Consider the following 15,864-nt stretch of genomic DNA (forward strand, 5'->3'; position numbering starts at 1 on the left):
GTCTGCATCTGCATCTGCATCTGCATCTGCACAGCCTCCTCTTTGCTGTAAAAAAAAGACCTCTGTAACTTAATCAGCTCGATGTGTCTTCTTCCACAAACTTTGCCTTCCCAAAAACGTTTCCCTGAGGATGAAGATAAGCATTCTGTGCAGCTAGATATGCTAGAAAATGTAAACCGACAGGCGCTGGATTTGAATTATCGCGAACATTGGATCTTATTGGCATTGCGAACGCTCGAGTGTTTGCAAAGTTCGTAGTAGAATCGAAAAAAGTGTGCAGGCATTGCTGACCTCCTCTTACTCGCTTTCTCCTCTCTCGAGCCATGTGAAACTCTAGCTACTCACCGGATCGCCGCACAAAGTGTGGCTGATGCAAATTGAGGTGGTGAAAATGGGGAACTCCGTACGGATGAACACGGACGGTTTGTTTAGAAGTATGACATGGAAATTGGATTGGCCATGGACCATGGGATGGTACGAGATTGATTCGAAGGTAAGGTGTCACTGAATATGATGATCACCGAATGGGGAAAAGTTGGTGATAATTTTTGGATATTCACAAACTTTATTCACGAACTTTACTACCACGATAATGCAACTTGCTATCGCCAAAATGAATAGCCTGTCGGGACACCGAACACGATTATGATGGCATTTATAAATAGTATAAGAATGTCACAGAACATTTGAATTTAAGCATAACTTATCACGTGGCTAAGAATCATGTCATGATGAGAATAATTTTTTTCGGTAACCAAGATAATTTTGTGGTCGACAATCTCTCGATGCATCGGATCCCGCCTCTTGACTTCTATTTGTAACTCTTTACTAAATTACAATTTGTATCTCGCACATGTTTTTTGAGTCTAAAACTTCTAAAACCGACGACACTCAAACTGTTGATATTCAGATTTCTTTTTTACCATCAATATTGATGCTTAGGTTTACTTATAATTTTTTTGGATAAGTGCACTAGAATTGTTAAAACTTATCATGAAAGTGCAATTGAGTCATTCACGAAAATGCTATCAAGTTCTAAAACTTTCAAAATGTCCAATGAAGTCCTAAAACTAGTCACAAAAGTGCAATCGAGCCCTAAAACTTTCAAAAAGTGCGATCAACGGAAGGATTTGATTGGACCAATTTGATCAGTTCAAGAACTTGCTTGCATTTTTTTAAAGTTTTAGGATTCAATTACACTTTCGTGACAAGTCTTTAGACTTAATCGAACTTTTTGAAAGTTTCAGGACTCAATTGCAATTTCGTAACGAGTTTTAAGATTTCCAATGGACTTATCTCTTAGTTTTTTAATAATTTTTTGAAATCTTCAATAATTTAAACGTTGGCGAGAAAGTAAATTTTTTTCATTTTTTTTTCCTGCTTATTCTTGATCTAAACAAACGGGGTTCGTTCGAACCGATCAGACGGGTTACATCATCCATCTTCTTCTGATCGGACGGCTGACATCGCACGAGACGGCTTCCAGGCTTCTCCGCAAGCGATCCATGGATCTTCCCCGTACAATCCGCGCACACCCTTTAAAAATGGCGGCGAGAGTGAGGCCTCTGCTCTGCATCCATCCCCACACCTCCGTGCCCGTCGTCGCCGCATTCCGCCAGAAATCGCCGTCGAAGCCTTCTGCAGCTAAAATGGCCGCGAGCGGAACCGAGGGCGGAGCACCTTTCTCCGCCAAAGTGATCGACTCGCACCTGCACGTGTGGGCTTCTCCTGCAGAGGTAATCATCGTCATCGACCCACTTCCTGGAAGCTCGCAAAAGTTCCGCTTTCTGGGCGTGCTTGTTTGGGTCTTGCCAGAAATGCGGAAACGGGGAGGTGGGTTTTCTGTTTTAGTTAGATTTGAGGAGTAATTACGGATACTGAGGACGAGATGATCGTTGGTTTCGACAAGTCGATGCATTTGCGGTCCGGGGTTGGGTTTATTATATTTGTGTAAATTTTTTCTTCTTTTCTCTTTTCTCTTTGTTTACTTTTTTTTTTTTTTTGGCTTAGCGAAGGCTGAAGATAAATATCCTTACTTTCCTGGGCAAGAACCGACTTTGCCGGGAGATGTTGATTTTCTTCTCCAGGTATGTCTTATGGCGGTTCTCGCGTGTTGATTCCCATAGAACACGTTTCACCGGTGTGATTGATGGAGTGGTTAAGAATGAGACATACTTGAGATAAAAGGCAGAGCAGACCCAATATGAGAGCTGATTTTATGCAGATTTTGGTGTAGTTTTATGCTGTTCTTCTTAAATTAGTTGAGCCAAAGATGAGAGCAATGTAGCAGGAAGTGTCTTTTTAGTGAGGAAACATGCAGCTATTTTTCCTTTGGTTAGGTATTTTATGTGTTACGGCCATCAAAAAATGAATATGTGCGAACGGTTCTTGTTATCAGGTCAAGATTATTGACTCAGAGAAGTAGAGTTAATCTAGATAACGTGGAATGTAGATATAGTGTTCATTCATTCGAACGAGGATGAGTACAGAGGCATCTGTCCTCTGCATATAGATAACGAACTGAGTGGATGAACGAAAAGGTACAATCTTGGTTAGCAAGCTGTTCTCAGTGAGGTTTGGCTGTTCATGTTGGTTTGTTTATGCAGTGTATGGATGAAGCAGGCGTAGATGGTGCTCTTATTGTGCAACCTATTAATCACAAGTTCGACCACTCTCTAGTGACGAGGTCTGTTGAAAATTACGTTGTTCTTCTCGTAATTTAATTCTTCATAGCAGAAACTAGAATAATCTAAGACTTCGTGCACTAGTCCTGCCCCAAGTTGTATGCCACTTGGGTGTGGCTGAAATTGCTGCACTTCTAAATATGGGGAGTAAAGAATCAAAACCACGTAATAAATCAATAGTCATCAAGAATTTAGTTTCACTTTTTTCCCCATCAAATTTGAAGTCACTGGTTCAATGACTATGTACCTCGTAAAGTATGGTAACTCATGGTCGACTGGAGTTTGTTCTGCTTCTTTCCTCTCCTTTTCAGAATATATTTTCCTCATACAAGCTTGTACTTGGACAGCGTCATAAAAAAATATCCAACTAAATTCGTTGGTTGTTGCCTCGCCAATCCTGCAGAAGATGGAAGTGGGATTGAGAAGTTGGAACAGCTTGTTTTGAAGGTCTGAACATTGCAGTTGTCATCGTACAAAAGTACTTGATGGAATTAGACTAATCTCTGATATTGTTCTGTTATCATGACAGGATGGTTATAGAGCTGTTCGTTTCAACCCATATCTGTGGCCCTCCGGTCAAAAGGTGTTGATTTCAGTCCAAACTATCTGCACAACTGCTTTGAGATGATTTTCTTTGCTGATTCAGATTTGGTACATGCGGTATTAGATGCATCCAGCAGATAGTTGCACTGACTTTCAGGAAGGAAGCCAACATGAGAAAGAGAAAGAAATTTCTGCATATTTTGTACTTCTTGCGCTATGAGCTGGTTGCCGAGGATATTTTTATTCTGGCTCTAAAGATGGCTTCAGTGACATAGAAGCGAAATTCAATTTTGCATGATTCTATCAGTGTAAAAGCCTTTTATGACGAACATCCTAAGACGGAGAATTATTGCAAGATGTTGTAGATTCTAGCATAGTGTGAATCTTGATCCTTCATACCTGTATTAGACGCTACTAGGATTTAGTGTAGAAGAAGAATGAACTTCTCGGAGTTCTATGATGTCTCTGACATACATGTTGATGTTGGCAGATGACCAATGAAGTTGGGAAAGCATTATTCTCTAAAGCAGGAGAGCTTGGGATACCTGTGGGGTTCATGTGCATGAAAGTATGGCATCATCTCTCTCAATTATGCAGACATTTCATCTGCAATGTGATTCTTGATGATGTCGGTTTTATGGCGTGAACCGATGTTTATGTCTTGTTATATGCAAGACCAATATATCTGAAAGACCCTAAATCGCGTCATGATCATTCATTCAAATTCTCACTCATTATATTGAAATGCCATGAGGTCACATTTCTGTAATTACCCAGGGCCTCAATCTCCATATTTCAGAAATCGAGGAGCTATGCAAAGAATTTCCTTCGACAGTGGTTTTACTTGATCATTTAGCTTTCTGCAAGCCACCACTGTGAGTGATTTAATTGTACTGACATCGAAATGTTATTCGATTCCTTAGTTGTTCAGTGAACCTTGAGGCACTTATTTGTCTTGTTCAGAAATGATGAGGAAAGTCGCACCTTCTCTGAGCTTCTAAGATTATCCAGATACCCTCAGGTATCAGAGCCCTGGACAGGAGTTCAGTTTCTTCTCCGTTTCTATGAATACCACTCTTTACTTGGCTGCTGCCATATAGTTAATGCTGTTTGAATATTACTCATGTACAACTCTCTGAGCCACGTCTTGTTGTATTTTTCGCTTTGACAACCCCACCATCTTTAATCCCTCTTTCACAGTGGATTTTCTCTCTCTTTTTAAAGTATCAGCTGCAGGTTCCTGTTGACATGATCTTTTCCTGAACAGGTGTACGTAAAACTCAGTGCTCTTTTCAGGGTGTCGAGAATGCCATTTCCGTTTCTTGATTTATCCGACCTTCTTTCAAAACTTATTACCCACTTTGGTGCGAACCGAATAATGTGGGGCAGGTGAGTTTTGCCAGTTTCCCTTCTCCTTGAACAAAAGAACACATGTAGAGAGGATAATTAGAACACATGAATGAAGGAATCGAACTCACTTGGCTATTCTGTGTTTTGCTTGATCTTTTTATCTTTTGCAGTGACTTCCCATTTGTTGTACCGGAGTGTGGTTATAAAGGAGCGAAAGATGCAGTCTCTCTCATTGCCGAACAAGTGCCTATAGCATCTTCTGAGCTGGAATGGATCATGGGCAGGACAGTCATGAAGCTCTTCCCAAATGGCTGGCTCTAAACATTGGTTTCATGAGAACACCGTAGTACTACAGTATATTCAGGCCACTGTAAAAAATTATCAGAGAGAAGGCCAGACAAGAATTTCAGACAAGAGGCGCAGATAGAGTGGCTAGGTTTTGTGCCCCAGGCTAGGATTCTTCGCGGTACTGAGAGGAGTGTTCAAAGGGCAGTCCCATGGGTGCGCTGATGTGTGGTGACCATTGGTGGATCTATGCTGTGGTGCCGCCATCGTCTATTTGCTTCTTGGGATTGTTATGCAACGACTCCTAGTCCTTGATGATCTGAAGTTGGTTGGTCCGGTCACTCTTGCTATATATGAAATATATTTTGCAATGCAACTCGCACTCGTGTCGATTGTGTACAAATGATTCTGTTCACTACAATATATGTCAATAACATATGGTTTGCTTAATCATATGCTTTTTGTACTTTTAACCATCTACCACATGCAAAAGTTCCCACCATTGGCAAAGTATAAATTTGACGGCTCATTATTTGAGCTAAGTTTCTGAGATCAAGTTCGGGAAAAATCTAACGATTGCTGTCCTGCGGAAAAAAATTCTGCCCGTTCAAAATACCGGATTCATTCCCTCGAATCCGAAACAAATGTCGCAAAATGATCCGAGAACAAAACAAACAGAGCAAAGAGACCACGTCGTGACTCGTCAGGTGGAATCTCACTTGACATATTCAATTGTAGAATTCCGTAGTGTTAATAGCCGATTTTCAATATTATCTCGCTGTCGATGACGGGAGAAAAGCAAGGGTGAAAATTTTGTGTGGACAGATGAACACTATACACTAAACACTACTGAACCACCTTTAAATCTATACAAGCTCCTAATCTCTGTACAGCATGCACAAGAGTTTACAAAGGGGGCTTAATCGTCTATACGTTGAATTTCGCCCATCATGATGCGATTGCTGGTGACTTTGAAACCCAAAAGAGCGGGATCAATTTGCTTCCCTTTCTTCCCTTTCTTCTTTCCGCTTCGTCCAGCTTGAGTTCCTTCTAATGATTCTGAAACTACTGCTGCGGATTGGGGCTCTTGTGGTGCAGTCTTCTTAGTACTTTTTAGCATGTCGATAAACGATGCTTCCGACACATCTGCATCATTGCAAGATGAAGTACGCCTGAACCGCATATCTTTCTTGGCAGCTGCGATGTCCTCAGCACCTTGCTTTGTTGGATTCCCCCCTTGGTCCTGTCTCGACCCTGTAAAACCATCAACTTCATGAAGCTTTACCCAGTAGCCATATAGGGATCAACTCAGTCAAAACAAAATCTTGCCCAATCAACCCAAACAAAACACGACCATCCCCACTTGACCGATCCATAACTCAAAAGGGGACACAAAGAAAACAACATCAAACTTACCATCAGGAACACCGGGAAAAGCACTTTTGAGCCTCGCGAGAGGATCGGACACAAGCTCTGGCGGTCCTTCCTGGGATGGGCCTCTGAGCAGCATATTGTCTTGACTTTTGGACAGAATGACTCGTACTCTGTCAAAAGCCATCGTCAAACATGAATGAGTAATTGAAGTAAGACATACAAAGAAGAATGGACTGCCATACCAGAGACCCAAAGAAGAAGAAAGACAGATAACCCTGGATCAACAGTCATCAGCTATTAGTGACCTCATAGAACTTTGTTCTGGGAGATAACCAGCATTTAGAGTTTAGGAGGGAAGCAAGATCCATTGTATAAGCAGAATTTACAGTTGATATGATCAAAAATAAATATCAGCAATGCAACCACATCAATGACCAGTACAGTAAATTAACCCAACAGAGTAACCTGCATAACACGAAACTAACAAAAGCATGGCCATACAACTCTCTAAAACTGAGTCATATGCCATGTAAACTATGACTAATATGAGTTATTCAAAGAGTCCAAAAAATGATAGAATAACTCTAATGATAACACCAGCTTTTGGTTTTCTGAATATCATTTGCAACAAAGGAACCCTCAATTACATGAGTAGACAAAAAAAGTGAATCCAAAACAACAGGAGCATCTGGGCTATCGAGCTAGCAATTTCAGATTCAGCAATTGCCTGCTGCCATATGCCATATTCAACAATTAATCGAGACAAACACCACAACTATGCTCCTTCTCCACTCTTTAGGTAATGCAGGAAGGGATACTTACTGATCCTTGCTCATCTGTTCAGGATACCGGTTTGCAATTCCTTCATCGTAGAAGACTGGATTTTCACCTATAAAATATTTAAATTTTATTTACCAATAAAAATTGAACATAACCATAACAAAAACTAACAAGAACATCAAATCTAAAGTACCTGCAGCAGCACCAAGTGAAGCATGCCTGCCAAAGGAATTGATAGGTACTCCGCCATGATCTGTAGCAGCCAATCCTGTTTGTTCAGCCGTGGCTTCTTGAATCTCAAAGAGCGAACCCTTTAATTTTCCCTCGCTTTTTGATACACCCTTCCTCCCCTCTGCCTCCACAAGCTCCTTTGTATGAGCTGAATTATTGTCGTTCCTGCTTGGATTAGTGTGAAAACCCATCCCAGATCCGTGAATACTGGACAAGAATGGATCTGCCGCAGCCAATGCCCCAGAATCCATTCTGAATGGCAACTCATCTCTGTTTTCAAAACTGCTGGCGCGATCAGAGGAATTTGATCCGTAGGAACCTACGGGAAACGAGTTGCTTAAACCAGCTTCTCGGTCCTGAAGCAGATTAAATTGACGATCCAGAGAGTTCGAACTAGAGTAAAAGCCGGATATAGGCCTTCTCTCCCCTGGTACTCCCTCACTAACATCTGCATACTGGGTGGATTGATGACCAGATTTCTGATGAAGCAATTCCATCAGCAGCTGCTTTGACTTGTCATCATCTTGTCCATCTGACATCCACGAACTCGGGTCTTCAGAAGTCATTTTACCCAATTGTTCCTTTTTTGGGCGTTCAGCACCAATATGCAATTGCTGAATTCGAGATTCCATCCAGTCATTTGCAAGCTGCCCATTATTCTCAGACCAGTGACCATCCATTGCATCCAGCTGAGAAGCATGAAATTGGTTAGGAAGTAAAGAGTGGGGGGCACCTCGAGGGTGCAATTCTGAAGCAAACTTTGCTTGAGCAGCAGATTTTGTTCTTGTGCTAGACTCTTGCATGTCTAAGCCATGAATACGAGTCATAGCATTTAGGACATCCGGATTCATTCCGGCATTACCAGTTGGTAAAGAAATTGAACGGTCAAAAGGCAGCCCGCTAGGTTCATAAGAACCTTGTCTAATACGATCCTGTAGCGAATGATTCCTGTCAAAGAAGCTCAGCTGGTCTTCATTGGATGGCCCCTGTTGTTGCTGATAAAAATCTAGTGGGCTAAACCCTGATGAGTGTGCTCGGTGACCACCGTGCATCCTAAGGAACTGATCAGTTTCATCAACTGGCCAGCCAGAGCCAAGGCGCCTTTCTTCCAAATTGGCAGGTAGCCCCATTCCCATTGGAAACTGCCTAGCTTGAAGTTGCTCTTGCAGTATCTGATGGTCCAAAGACTGAAGTTGTCCACGCTGAGCACGAGCTATGAGTAACTCTTGAAGCTCTTGTGGCAGACGAGCGAACTTTGCCTCGGTTATCTGCTCAAGTGATGGATCAATATGTCTGGCAGGATGATGAGAACGTTGTTTCATTTCATTGAGAAGCTGTTGCTCCAATATAGCCCGATCAAGAGCATTGTTGGCTCTCAGAGGATCAACAGTTGACTGTGCAAGGCCAGGATCATGCATTCGGTTTCTCAGGATTTGTTCAAGTAGGACCTGTTGAACTTGAGACTGCTGTTGCTCCTGCAGAAGTTTCTGTTGATGCTGAAACTGCTGCTGCTGCTGCTGCTGTAACTGACGTTGAAGCTGATGCTGTCGCTGCTGTTGGAGATGTAGTGCCATTAGATGTTCCATTTCTGGTACAGCATGGGCGGCCAGCTGCTGCTGGTGTGCCAGTTGCTCACCAGCCATTTGTTCCAAAATGGAATGGCCGGAATTTGCATGAAAAGGTAACAGGTTTTGCTGTTGGAGATGGTGATGCTGAAGTTGCCTTGACAATAGTTGCTCTGCTAGATCAAGACGGTTTGATTCCTGTTCCATGCGTGGAAAGTTTCGAGAAGCCACAGTTTCCTGATACAAGTTGGGGTAGTCAAAAGCTGCATTCCTTCTGTATGAATCAGGCCAATTATCTGCAATGAGAGCTGGGTCGGAAATGCCTCCGAATTGAGGACCCCTTCCCATGGCAGAAGGCAAGTTGGATGCAGAGGTATGCTTTGCATTAGTGGCTTCAATCTCGGACCAAAGTAAACCAAAAGGATGCATCATGTTATCATTTTGGTTTTGAATGTTGGGTGCTTTCAATTCAGCTTGAACAGAAGAGTGGCTCAGAGGTTTCAGAGAAGCATCATGGATGTTTCCAGTAGATCTTCCAAAAGGATGGCCACTACTTCCTGGTCTTCCTGGGAAAACAATTTCTGGAAAGATACAGTACTATGAGAAATGGGAGCATTGCTATTCTTTTCCAAAACTAGTGACTGCCAACAAGCTTATCAAGAAAATAATTCACAGCCAAATGAGAAAGAGTACAAACAAAAGCAAAGCTGGCACTAATAAGAGAACTCACCTTCATCTTGGGCAGCAAAATCATTAAACCCTGTCTCCAAATGAGACAGATGAGGGACACCAGATTCAGATACTATGCTTTGGACATTCTGTGCCGACATACTCCTAATCTCTGGTAAGGACCGGCTTTCCATGATGTATAAATCATCAACTTTACCAGCAGGAGCAGCAGCAGGCACACCAGTCTCCAGCTTACCACCTAAAGCACTAGATTCATCTAATTTCAAAATCTGATCAGCACCAGTGGCAACGGCATGGATGCCCTTAAGATGTGGCATCACCTCACCCAATTCTTGAAAAGGTTTTCCTTCAGGAGCATCTTCCAGGCGGACCAGTAAGTCAGTGCCAAAAAACCCCTGTTCAAACCATGAAATGATGTCCACCCCAAGAAAAGGTCCTTGGATCTCCCCTTGAGGATCAAGGTAGTATAAACTAAGCTCCTCCGCGGAAATACTCCTCTCCGACTCTTTTGCCTCATTAGAACTCAAATGATGGATGTTTCCACCCTGGAGTTGGAGAGGAGAGGTCAATCCAAATAGAGAAGTCGAGTCATTAGAAAGCTTCGATCTGATGCCAAAAGGAGAAGCAGGTGTGATTTCTTGAAGTTGAGATTCATTGGTAAAAGCAGATAGTGTCCCCGTCCCATTATTGGCGATATTTGCCTGAGAAGTGGCAAAGTAAGGACTATCAATTTCATTTGATCCTCGGGTACCATTATCAACGGAGTCCCCATGATGAACAACTTCAGCAGGAATTTTCTGCTCCACTCCCTGGTTTTTAACATCTTCTGCACCATAAGATGAATTTAATAAGTTCAAGCTGAAGCTAGTAAAAAGAATCAAATGATTACAGCCCTGCACTACAGTACATATCAAAAAAACCGATAGAAACAAGAGGAAGAAGGTCATTTACCCCCCCATGTTATCATTTGAGAACCACTAATCCATGTAGCAGTGTTATTACTGGCTCGAGAGTTTTCCAAAAGTTCTTGAAAGGTATCGCCATTCTCTTCAGCAGATACGAAGGAGAGAATGCCCTGTTTCCCCTCATCGGCAGATTCAACATCACCAAGACCTGAAAATTGAAAATCGGCAGAAGATTCAGTGACATAAAAATTAGCACGCTGAGAGAAGCTTCGTTGCTGAGTTAAATACCTGTAACATTTTCAGTTGATCTGCCTTTTCTAAATGAATTATACACTGCTCCACTGCCAGTGATCTTCCCCCTCCATATATCACCAAGGACAGCCTAGTTTTTCAAATGAAAAACACAAATATTGAGAAGATTAACCTCAATCATATAAATAAAACTTCTGGCTGAAAACAAATAGACAAAGAAGACTAAGAAGGTAAAAATCATGTATTCGTTATTACCTCCTCTTCAGCATCAGGGGTTATGAAAGCTAGCGGTTCAGCAACGTCTGCTTGAGCTATGGGGGCTAATTCCTCCATGTCATCAGGCATGGAAGCGAAGGATTGTTCGACTTTTTGCTTGCGATAAATGTCAAGAAGCTTTGCCCTAGGGTAACAAAAAGAATCAGTTAAGACAATTGGTTTTCCAGGGATGCTCTCACTCTTGTCAGAATAAGCAGCACCGATGGTGCCCGACGATCTTCCCATCACACTGGACCTTCCTCGTCCAACGGTAAACCCCGTATGTGAACCCTCCACTCTTCCTCTCTCAGTTCCAAATCCAGGAGCAGCGCGGTAGGGAGTCGAACCACTGGAATGAACTTCCATTCTGTGGCGTGGCCTCCACTTATCCCGGGACTCAGATTCACGCTCCGGAGCTCCACGGTTGCTGCCTAAAAGTGGTGAATTGTCGGGGTGACCATCTTCCTTCTCTGCATCTGCCCTCTTTTCATTGCGAGATTCTTTATCCTTGTCCTCAGGACCCCACCTTGAAGACCACTTGCTATCACGTCGCGTTTCATGCCCAGCTGTGCGAGTATTACCATCGCTCCACTTATCACTAGCAGCCAATGTTCTACTTTCATTAGTTTCCCGGACCGGAACATTGTCAACACGACGATCTGGTTTCCTGCGGTCTCTCCTACCGCCAAGTAAGCCAGTTTCCCTTTCCTCTTCACGCCAACGACGGCCACTTTCATTCTCAGCGGCAGCTCTCCTCCAGTCTTTTTTGTCCTCAGTCCCTTCCAAACGCCAGTTCTCCTTTTGAGTGGGATCGCTAGAATTTCCAACTGACACTGAAGATGGAGCTCGCATTTCCTGATACATAGAGAAGAACAGGTAAGTGGCAACAAACATTGATACTTCATAGATGCATCTTCCAGATCCTGCAATCTCATAAGTTTTATCGAAATCTACAGGAGAGGGGAATAGCTTAAGAGAAATAAAAATGATGTTGTCCTACAGTGCAAAGACTCATAAAACTCCAAAAAAAGTTTCTACTAAGAAAACAACCAATGAGAAGCAGCCAAAAAACTGCTGGCCAGCTAAAAATCATGAGGGAAGTACAGTGAAGTATCTGAAAGAAATTCAGTCTAATGATGGTCGACATGCAACGGCATGCTTCTCAAGAAGATTATACTGGGCTATAAATTATGTAAAGGAGACTGTGTCTCATGAAGGTATCTGATTGAATAGAAAGTCCTAGTCGGGATCATTATACACCAGCTACAATAATTTAATTGTCACTAGAGCCGACTATCTGCCTGGGGGCTTTAGGTTGCTTTAAAAATCAAAATTAGAGACATACATCAGGAAAAATATTTGTACATTATTTACTCGCCCTGGTATTAAAGTTGCAGCAAATTGATAAGTCGATATTTTCACTGTTAACAGTTTATTTTAAGAATGAAGACCGAGGAGGGAAAGAACACTTCCTTGTCCAAAATTGCTAGCAGTTCAGAGGTTCATTTACAATAAAGAGGTCCTAAAAGAATTCCTCCCTCCAAAAACACGCTAAAGAATATCTTACAGTTTCTACTTCCCGCTCATACCATGAAAAATGTCGCAAACTCTAGCACATTTATCGTGAAGGAGTAACCTATTTTTATGAGTATTGCACACCCTCAGGTGCCAAAATTAGAGCCAACTTTTCAATCAAGGCACTTTCCACAATTCTATACCACACAACTATTTTCTGAGAACAAAAAAACTATCCAAAGGAAAAACCTCAGTATCTATGGCCAATTAGAGCACCGAAAGTACCATCTTAGTCTCGGTTGGTTTGGCATAGAGCCATTGAGGGGACAAAGGTATGCTGCTCTCTGACGCCACTTGATCTGCAATTAAAAAACTCAACCAGATTAAATGCAGCAGTAACTTCTACTTTAATGAGATAATCCAAAGTGAAATAAAGCATTCATATACACAAGCTATTCTGCTGCCATACTGCAATTTTCTCCATTGCCTCATAAGAATCAAACATTCAAACTACAATAACAGATTGTAAAAAGTACCTTTTGACTCATCATTCAGCCCCATGAGCACCTTTTCCTCAAACTGTCCTCCCAGAGCTTCCACTACACACAATGAGCACATTATTAGCACCTCCAAATCCATCAACGTTACCCGACTTAATAACAGCATTTCAAGCATTCAACATGAAAATGTAATCAATAAAGCACATGCATGTACAACCCTAAGATAAAAGTAAGAGCACGCACAGAGAAAGACAGTAAATGACTAAACAAAACTTGAGAAAGTCGAGCTTTGACCTTGTCTGCTTACAGTGTACCATCCAGTGAATAGACAATTAATGTATCATGAAGGAATAAATTTCTTAATAAGGATGCAGCAAGATTGTAATAGGGGAAATCAGAGTTTTTTTTGTTTTGTTTGGGTCATATAATAGGTGAAGTCAGAGTTCACATGGTAAACTGCTTGGCAAAGTTCTCATGGCATTTCTTTAGCAGGACAGCCCTGAACTAGGGAGGTCACAAATTCACGGCTTGGAGCCACCTCATATCATTGAAATATACAGTACAGTCTAGTTCGTTTTCATGAAATATATCTTTGCTGGCGAACGTAAATCCATGATATAGCGATCTCGTAGCTACAATAATATCCAACATAGCCAATCATTTCAATAGCTTTAGCAGTATCCGTTGTACCAATCAAGCACTTGATCTATCAAAATCCCCAAATATTCTGGGAAGAAAAAAATAATTACGTCGTTGTCAGGCAAAAATTTGATATTGCCACGAACAGGTGTGGTGCTGGAACTACACGAGCTTATTAGATCCTCAGTCGAAAGCATGATCGAAAGGCACAAGCTGGAAAAAGAACTGCATAAACTTCGTACCGGAAAGACTATGCCAAACACGGACTAGAAGGTATCGGGAGAAGAGGAAATAGACATATAAGGCACGATTTTTAAGGTTCTGATTTTCTACATCGAAAAGTCCAACAAAACGCAAGCTAGTTCAGAAAATAATCCATCACTAGGAATGACGTCTTGCACCGGAAAAACACACGGAAAAACACACGGCGCCTAATTATACTTAAGGAGAGGAAACAGGTGAAGATCGATGCACAGCATAGGGGGGAAAAACCACGGCAAAGAAATACTAGAAACTCGACGAAGACGAAAAGTGTAAACACGAACTTCATAGGAAGAAATCTCAAAAAAAAAAAGAACAGAAAAACAGATGCAATATGAAACTGAAGTAGTTAAATATAAGCACTCCCGAGCAATCAAAATCTAATTGTCTGAAAGCGACACGATTCGTCAGATGCAGGACAAGCAAAACCATTACGCTACTACCATTATGAGTAGAGAGAGACGCATTCAAATTTCCTTCTTCCCCAGGAAAAAAAAATTGATATTACCAATCTAAAACAAATCCAATCGCAAAAGGGTAAAAAAAAAAATTAGATATGATGAAGCCACTTCAGAAACTCGAACGCGATAAAGGCAAGAACGAAACAAACAAAGGCCCGATTGTGCGAGCCTAAGCAAAAGCGAGACAATGAATAGATGCGATACACAACAGCCGATATGGTGCGAAACCCCAATCTGACAAAGCAGTCCCCGCATACAAAGAGTTGAAACGCGTCGGCCACACTATCCCGATGCTCCTCCAGATCACAACCCTAGGCGCCACTCGCATCGGGTACCGACTCGCCGAAGCCATCCGCATCGCCGCCCAATCCAAACAGGCGGAGGAATGCAGATTCGGCGCGGCCGCACGAAGATCAATAATTCACAAGAACAAGGAACGCAAAAAAAAAAAAGAAAAAGAAAGAAAGAGAGAGAGAGAGAGCGAAGGCGAGAGGAAGAGAGAGGGCGAAGTACTTTTGGGAGGAGGGAAGGAACGATCGCCCGGCTTCGAGGACAGCAGATCGTCGGGCAGATCGAACTTGCCTTCAGCCATCGAGCTGCGGACGAATTGGCGACGGAGGGTAGGGGGGGGGGGGGGGGAGGGGAGGGGCGGCGAGATCGGGGAGGGGAGGGGAGGGAGATGCCGAAGCGGCGAGGAGCGGCTGGGGGCGCGGACACACGGCGGCGCACGGAGGCGGAGGCGAGGGCGAGGGAGGTGGAGATTGACGCGGGAGCAGGATTTCTAGGGTTTCGAGAGGGGGGTGGGGTTGGGATTGGGGGGAAGGGAGTAGGGGTTGTTGGTGTAGAGGAGGAAACACACTTGCAGAGAGAGAGAGAGTGAAAAAGAGAGTAGTTTTTGGGAGGAAAAATGGGTTTGGGTTTGGGTGGTCAGAAGACTCAGAACAGCCAAATCGAGTCTCCGTTGAAATTTCGAGTCCCTTATTTTTTTTTTGGATAATAACACAAACAGTCCCTAACTTTGACCCAATATACAATCTGATCCCTAAACTTTTAATTTGTTCAATATAGCCCCTAAACTTTAGGTTAATGCTCAATGTGATCCCTCAACTTTTATTTTGTTCAATGTCATCCATGAACTTTTGGTACATGTTCAATTCAGTCCTTGAACTATATCAAAATGTTCGGTGGAATCCCTGAACTTGAATTAATGGAAAGGATTATATTGAACATTTTCATATAATTCAGGAACTGAATTGAACATGTATAAAAAATTCAGGGATGACTTTGAACAGATTAAAGTTCAAGGACCACGTTATAAATTTGGTTAAAGTTCAGGGATTATATTGAACAAATTAAAAGTTCATGGACCAAATTGCATATTGACCCAAAATTCATAGACTTTTTGTGTCATTTTTCCTTCTTCTTTTTTTTTGGGTGGGGGGGATTTTTGTTTTCTCTTCCTTCTACGTTGCTTTGCCCCCTGATCGCACCAATGAATGCTTAGGACTTCTTTAATAATTCAGAGTCTTTCTCGTTTTTTTAATTTGATTTTGTATTGTACCGATTGGTGTCGT

At 42.3% G+C, this 15,864-nt stretch overlaps 2 protein-coding genes across 3 annotated transcripts; one reads left to right on the forward strand and one right to left on the reverse strand.

Moving 5' to 3' along the window:
• The first annotated feature begins 1,516 nt into the window (after window positions 1-1,516).
• Window positions 1,517-5,330, forward strand: LOC115672116 (uncharacterized). The gene is made up of 10 exons (XM_030593889.2): window positions 1,517-1,736; window positions 2,016-2,087; window positions 2,607-2,686; window positions 3,032-3,131; window positions 3,214-3,267; window positions 3,718-3,795; window positions 4,005-4,102; window positions 4,191-4,248; window positions 4,495-4,616; window positions 4,748-5,330. Exons 1-10 carry the CDS (start codon window positions 1,545-1,547, stop codon window positions 4,896-4,898), a joined length of 1,005 nt encoding a protein of 334 aa, XP_030449749.2. The 5' UTR covers window positions 1,517-1,544; the 3' UTR covers window positions 4,899-5,330.
• Window positions 5,331-5,558: 228 nt separating this feature from the next.
• LOC115672115 (protein ESSENTIAL FOR POTEXVIRUS ACCUMULATION 1-like) lies at window positions 5,559-14,949 on the reverse strand. Of its 2 annotated transcripts, none has more exons than XM_030593888.2 (11): window positions 14,804-14,949; window positions 12,966-13,028; window positions 12,715-12,788; window positions 10,915-11,769; window positions 10,696-10,789; window positions 10,454-10,615; window positions 9,543-10,325; window positions 7,210-9,393; window positions 7,059-7,125; window positions 6,279-6,406; window positions 5,559-6,116 (listed from the first exon to the last, which is right to left on the reverse strand). In XM_030593888.2, the coding sequence occupies exons 1-11, from the start codon at window positions 14,880-14,882 to the stop codon at window positions 5,782-5,784; spliced, it is 4,824 nt and encodes a 1,607-aa protein (XP_030449748.2). In that variant the 5' UTR covers window positions 14,883-14,949; the 3' UTR covers window positions 5,559-5,781. The 2 variants fall into 2 exon arrangements, with proteins under 2 accessions (XP_030449748.2, XP_030449747.2); XM_030593887.2 differs by having other exon boundaries at window positions 9,543-10,328.
• Between the last annotated feature and the right edge of the window lie 915 nt (window positions 14,950-15,864).

Source organism: Syzygium oleosum, unplaced genomic scaffold, assembly GCF_021117445.2.
Source record: "Syzygium oleosum isolate NSW1041296 unplaced genomic scaffold, Sole_v2.1 Sole_v2.03, whole genome shotgun sequence".
Classification (NCBI taxonomy): domain Eukaryota; kingdom Viridiplantae; phylum Streptophyta; class Magnoliopsida; order Myrtales; family Myrtaceae; genus Syzygium; species Syzygium oleosum.

Excerpts from the sequence above, each read along its gene's own strand:
- LOC115672116 (XM_030593889.2), top strand. The coding sequence starts at position 1,545 with ATGGCGGCGAGAGTGAGGCCTCTGCTCTGCATCCATCCCCACACCTCC. Across the intron at positions 2,687-3,031 it reads GACCACTCTCTAGTGACGAG|CGTCATAAAAAAATATCCAA; the intron begins GTCTGTTGAAAA and ends GTACTTGGACAG. Across the intron at positions 4,103-4,190 it reads GCTTTCTGCAAGCCACCACT|AAATGATGAGGAAAGTCGCA; the intron begins GTGAGTGATTTA and ends TGTCTTGTTCAG.
- LOC115672115 (XM_030593887.2), bottom strand. The coding sequence starts at position 14,882 with ATGGCTGAAGGCAAGTTCGATCTGCCCGACGATCTGCTGTCCTCGAAG. Across the intron at positions 10,616-10,695 it reads ATCAACTGAAAATGTTACAG|GTCTTGGTGATGTTGAATCT; the intron begins GTATTTAACTCA and ends TTCAATTTTCAG. Across the intron at positions 10,329-10,453 it reads TCAAATGATAACATGGGGGG|AAGATGTTAAAAACCAGGGA; the intron begins GTAAATGACCTT and ends CTTATGGTGCAG.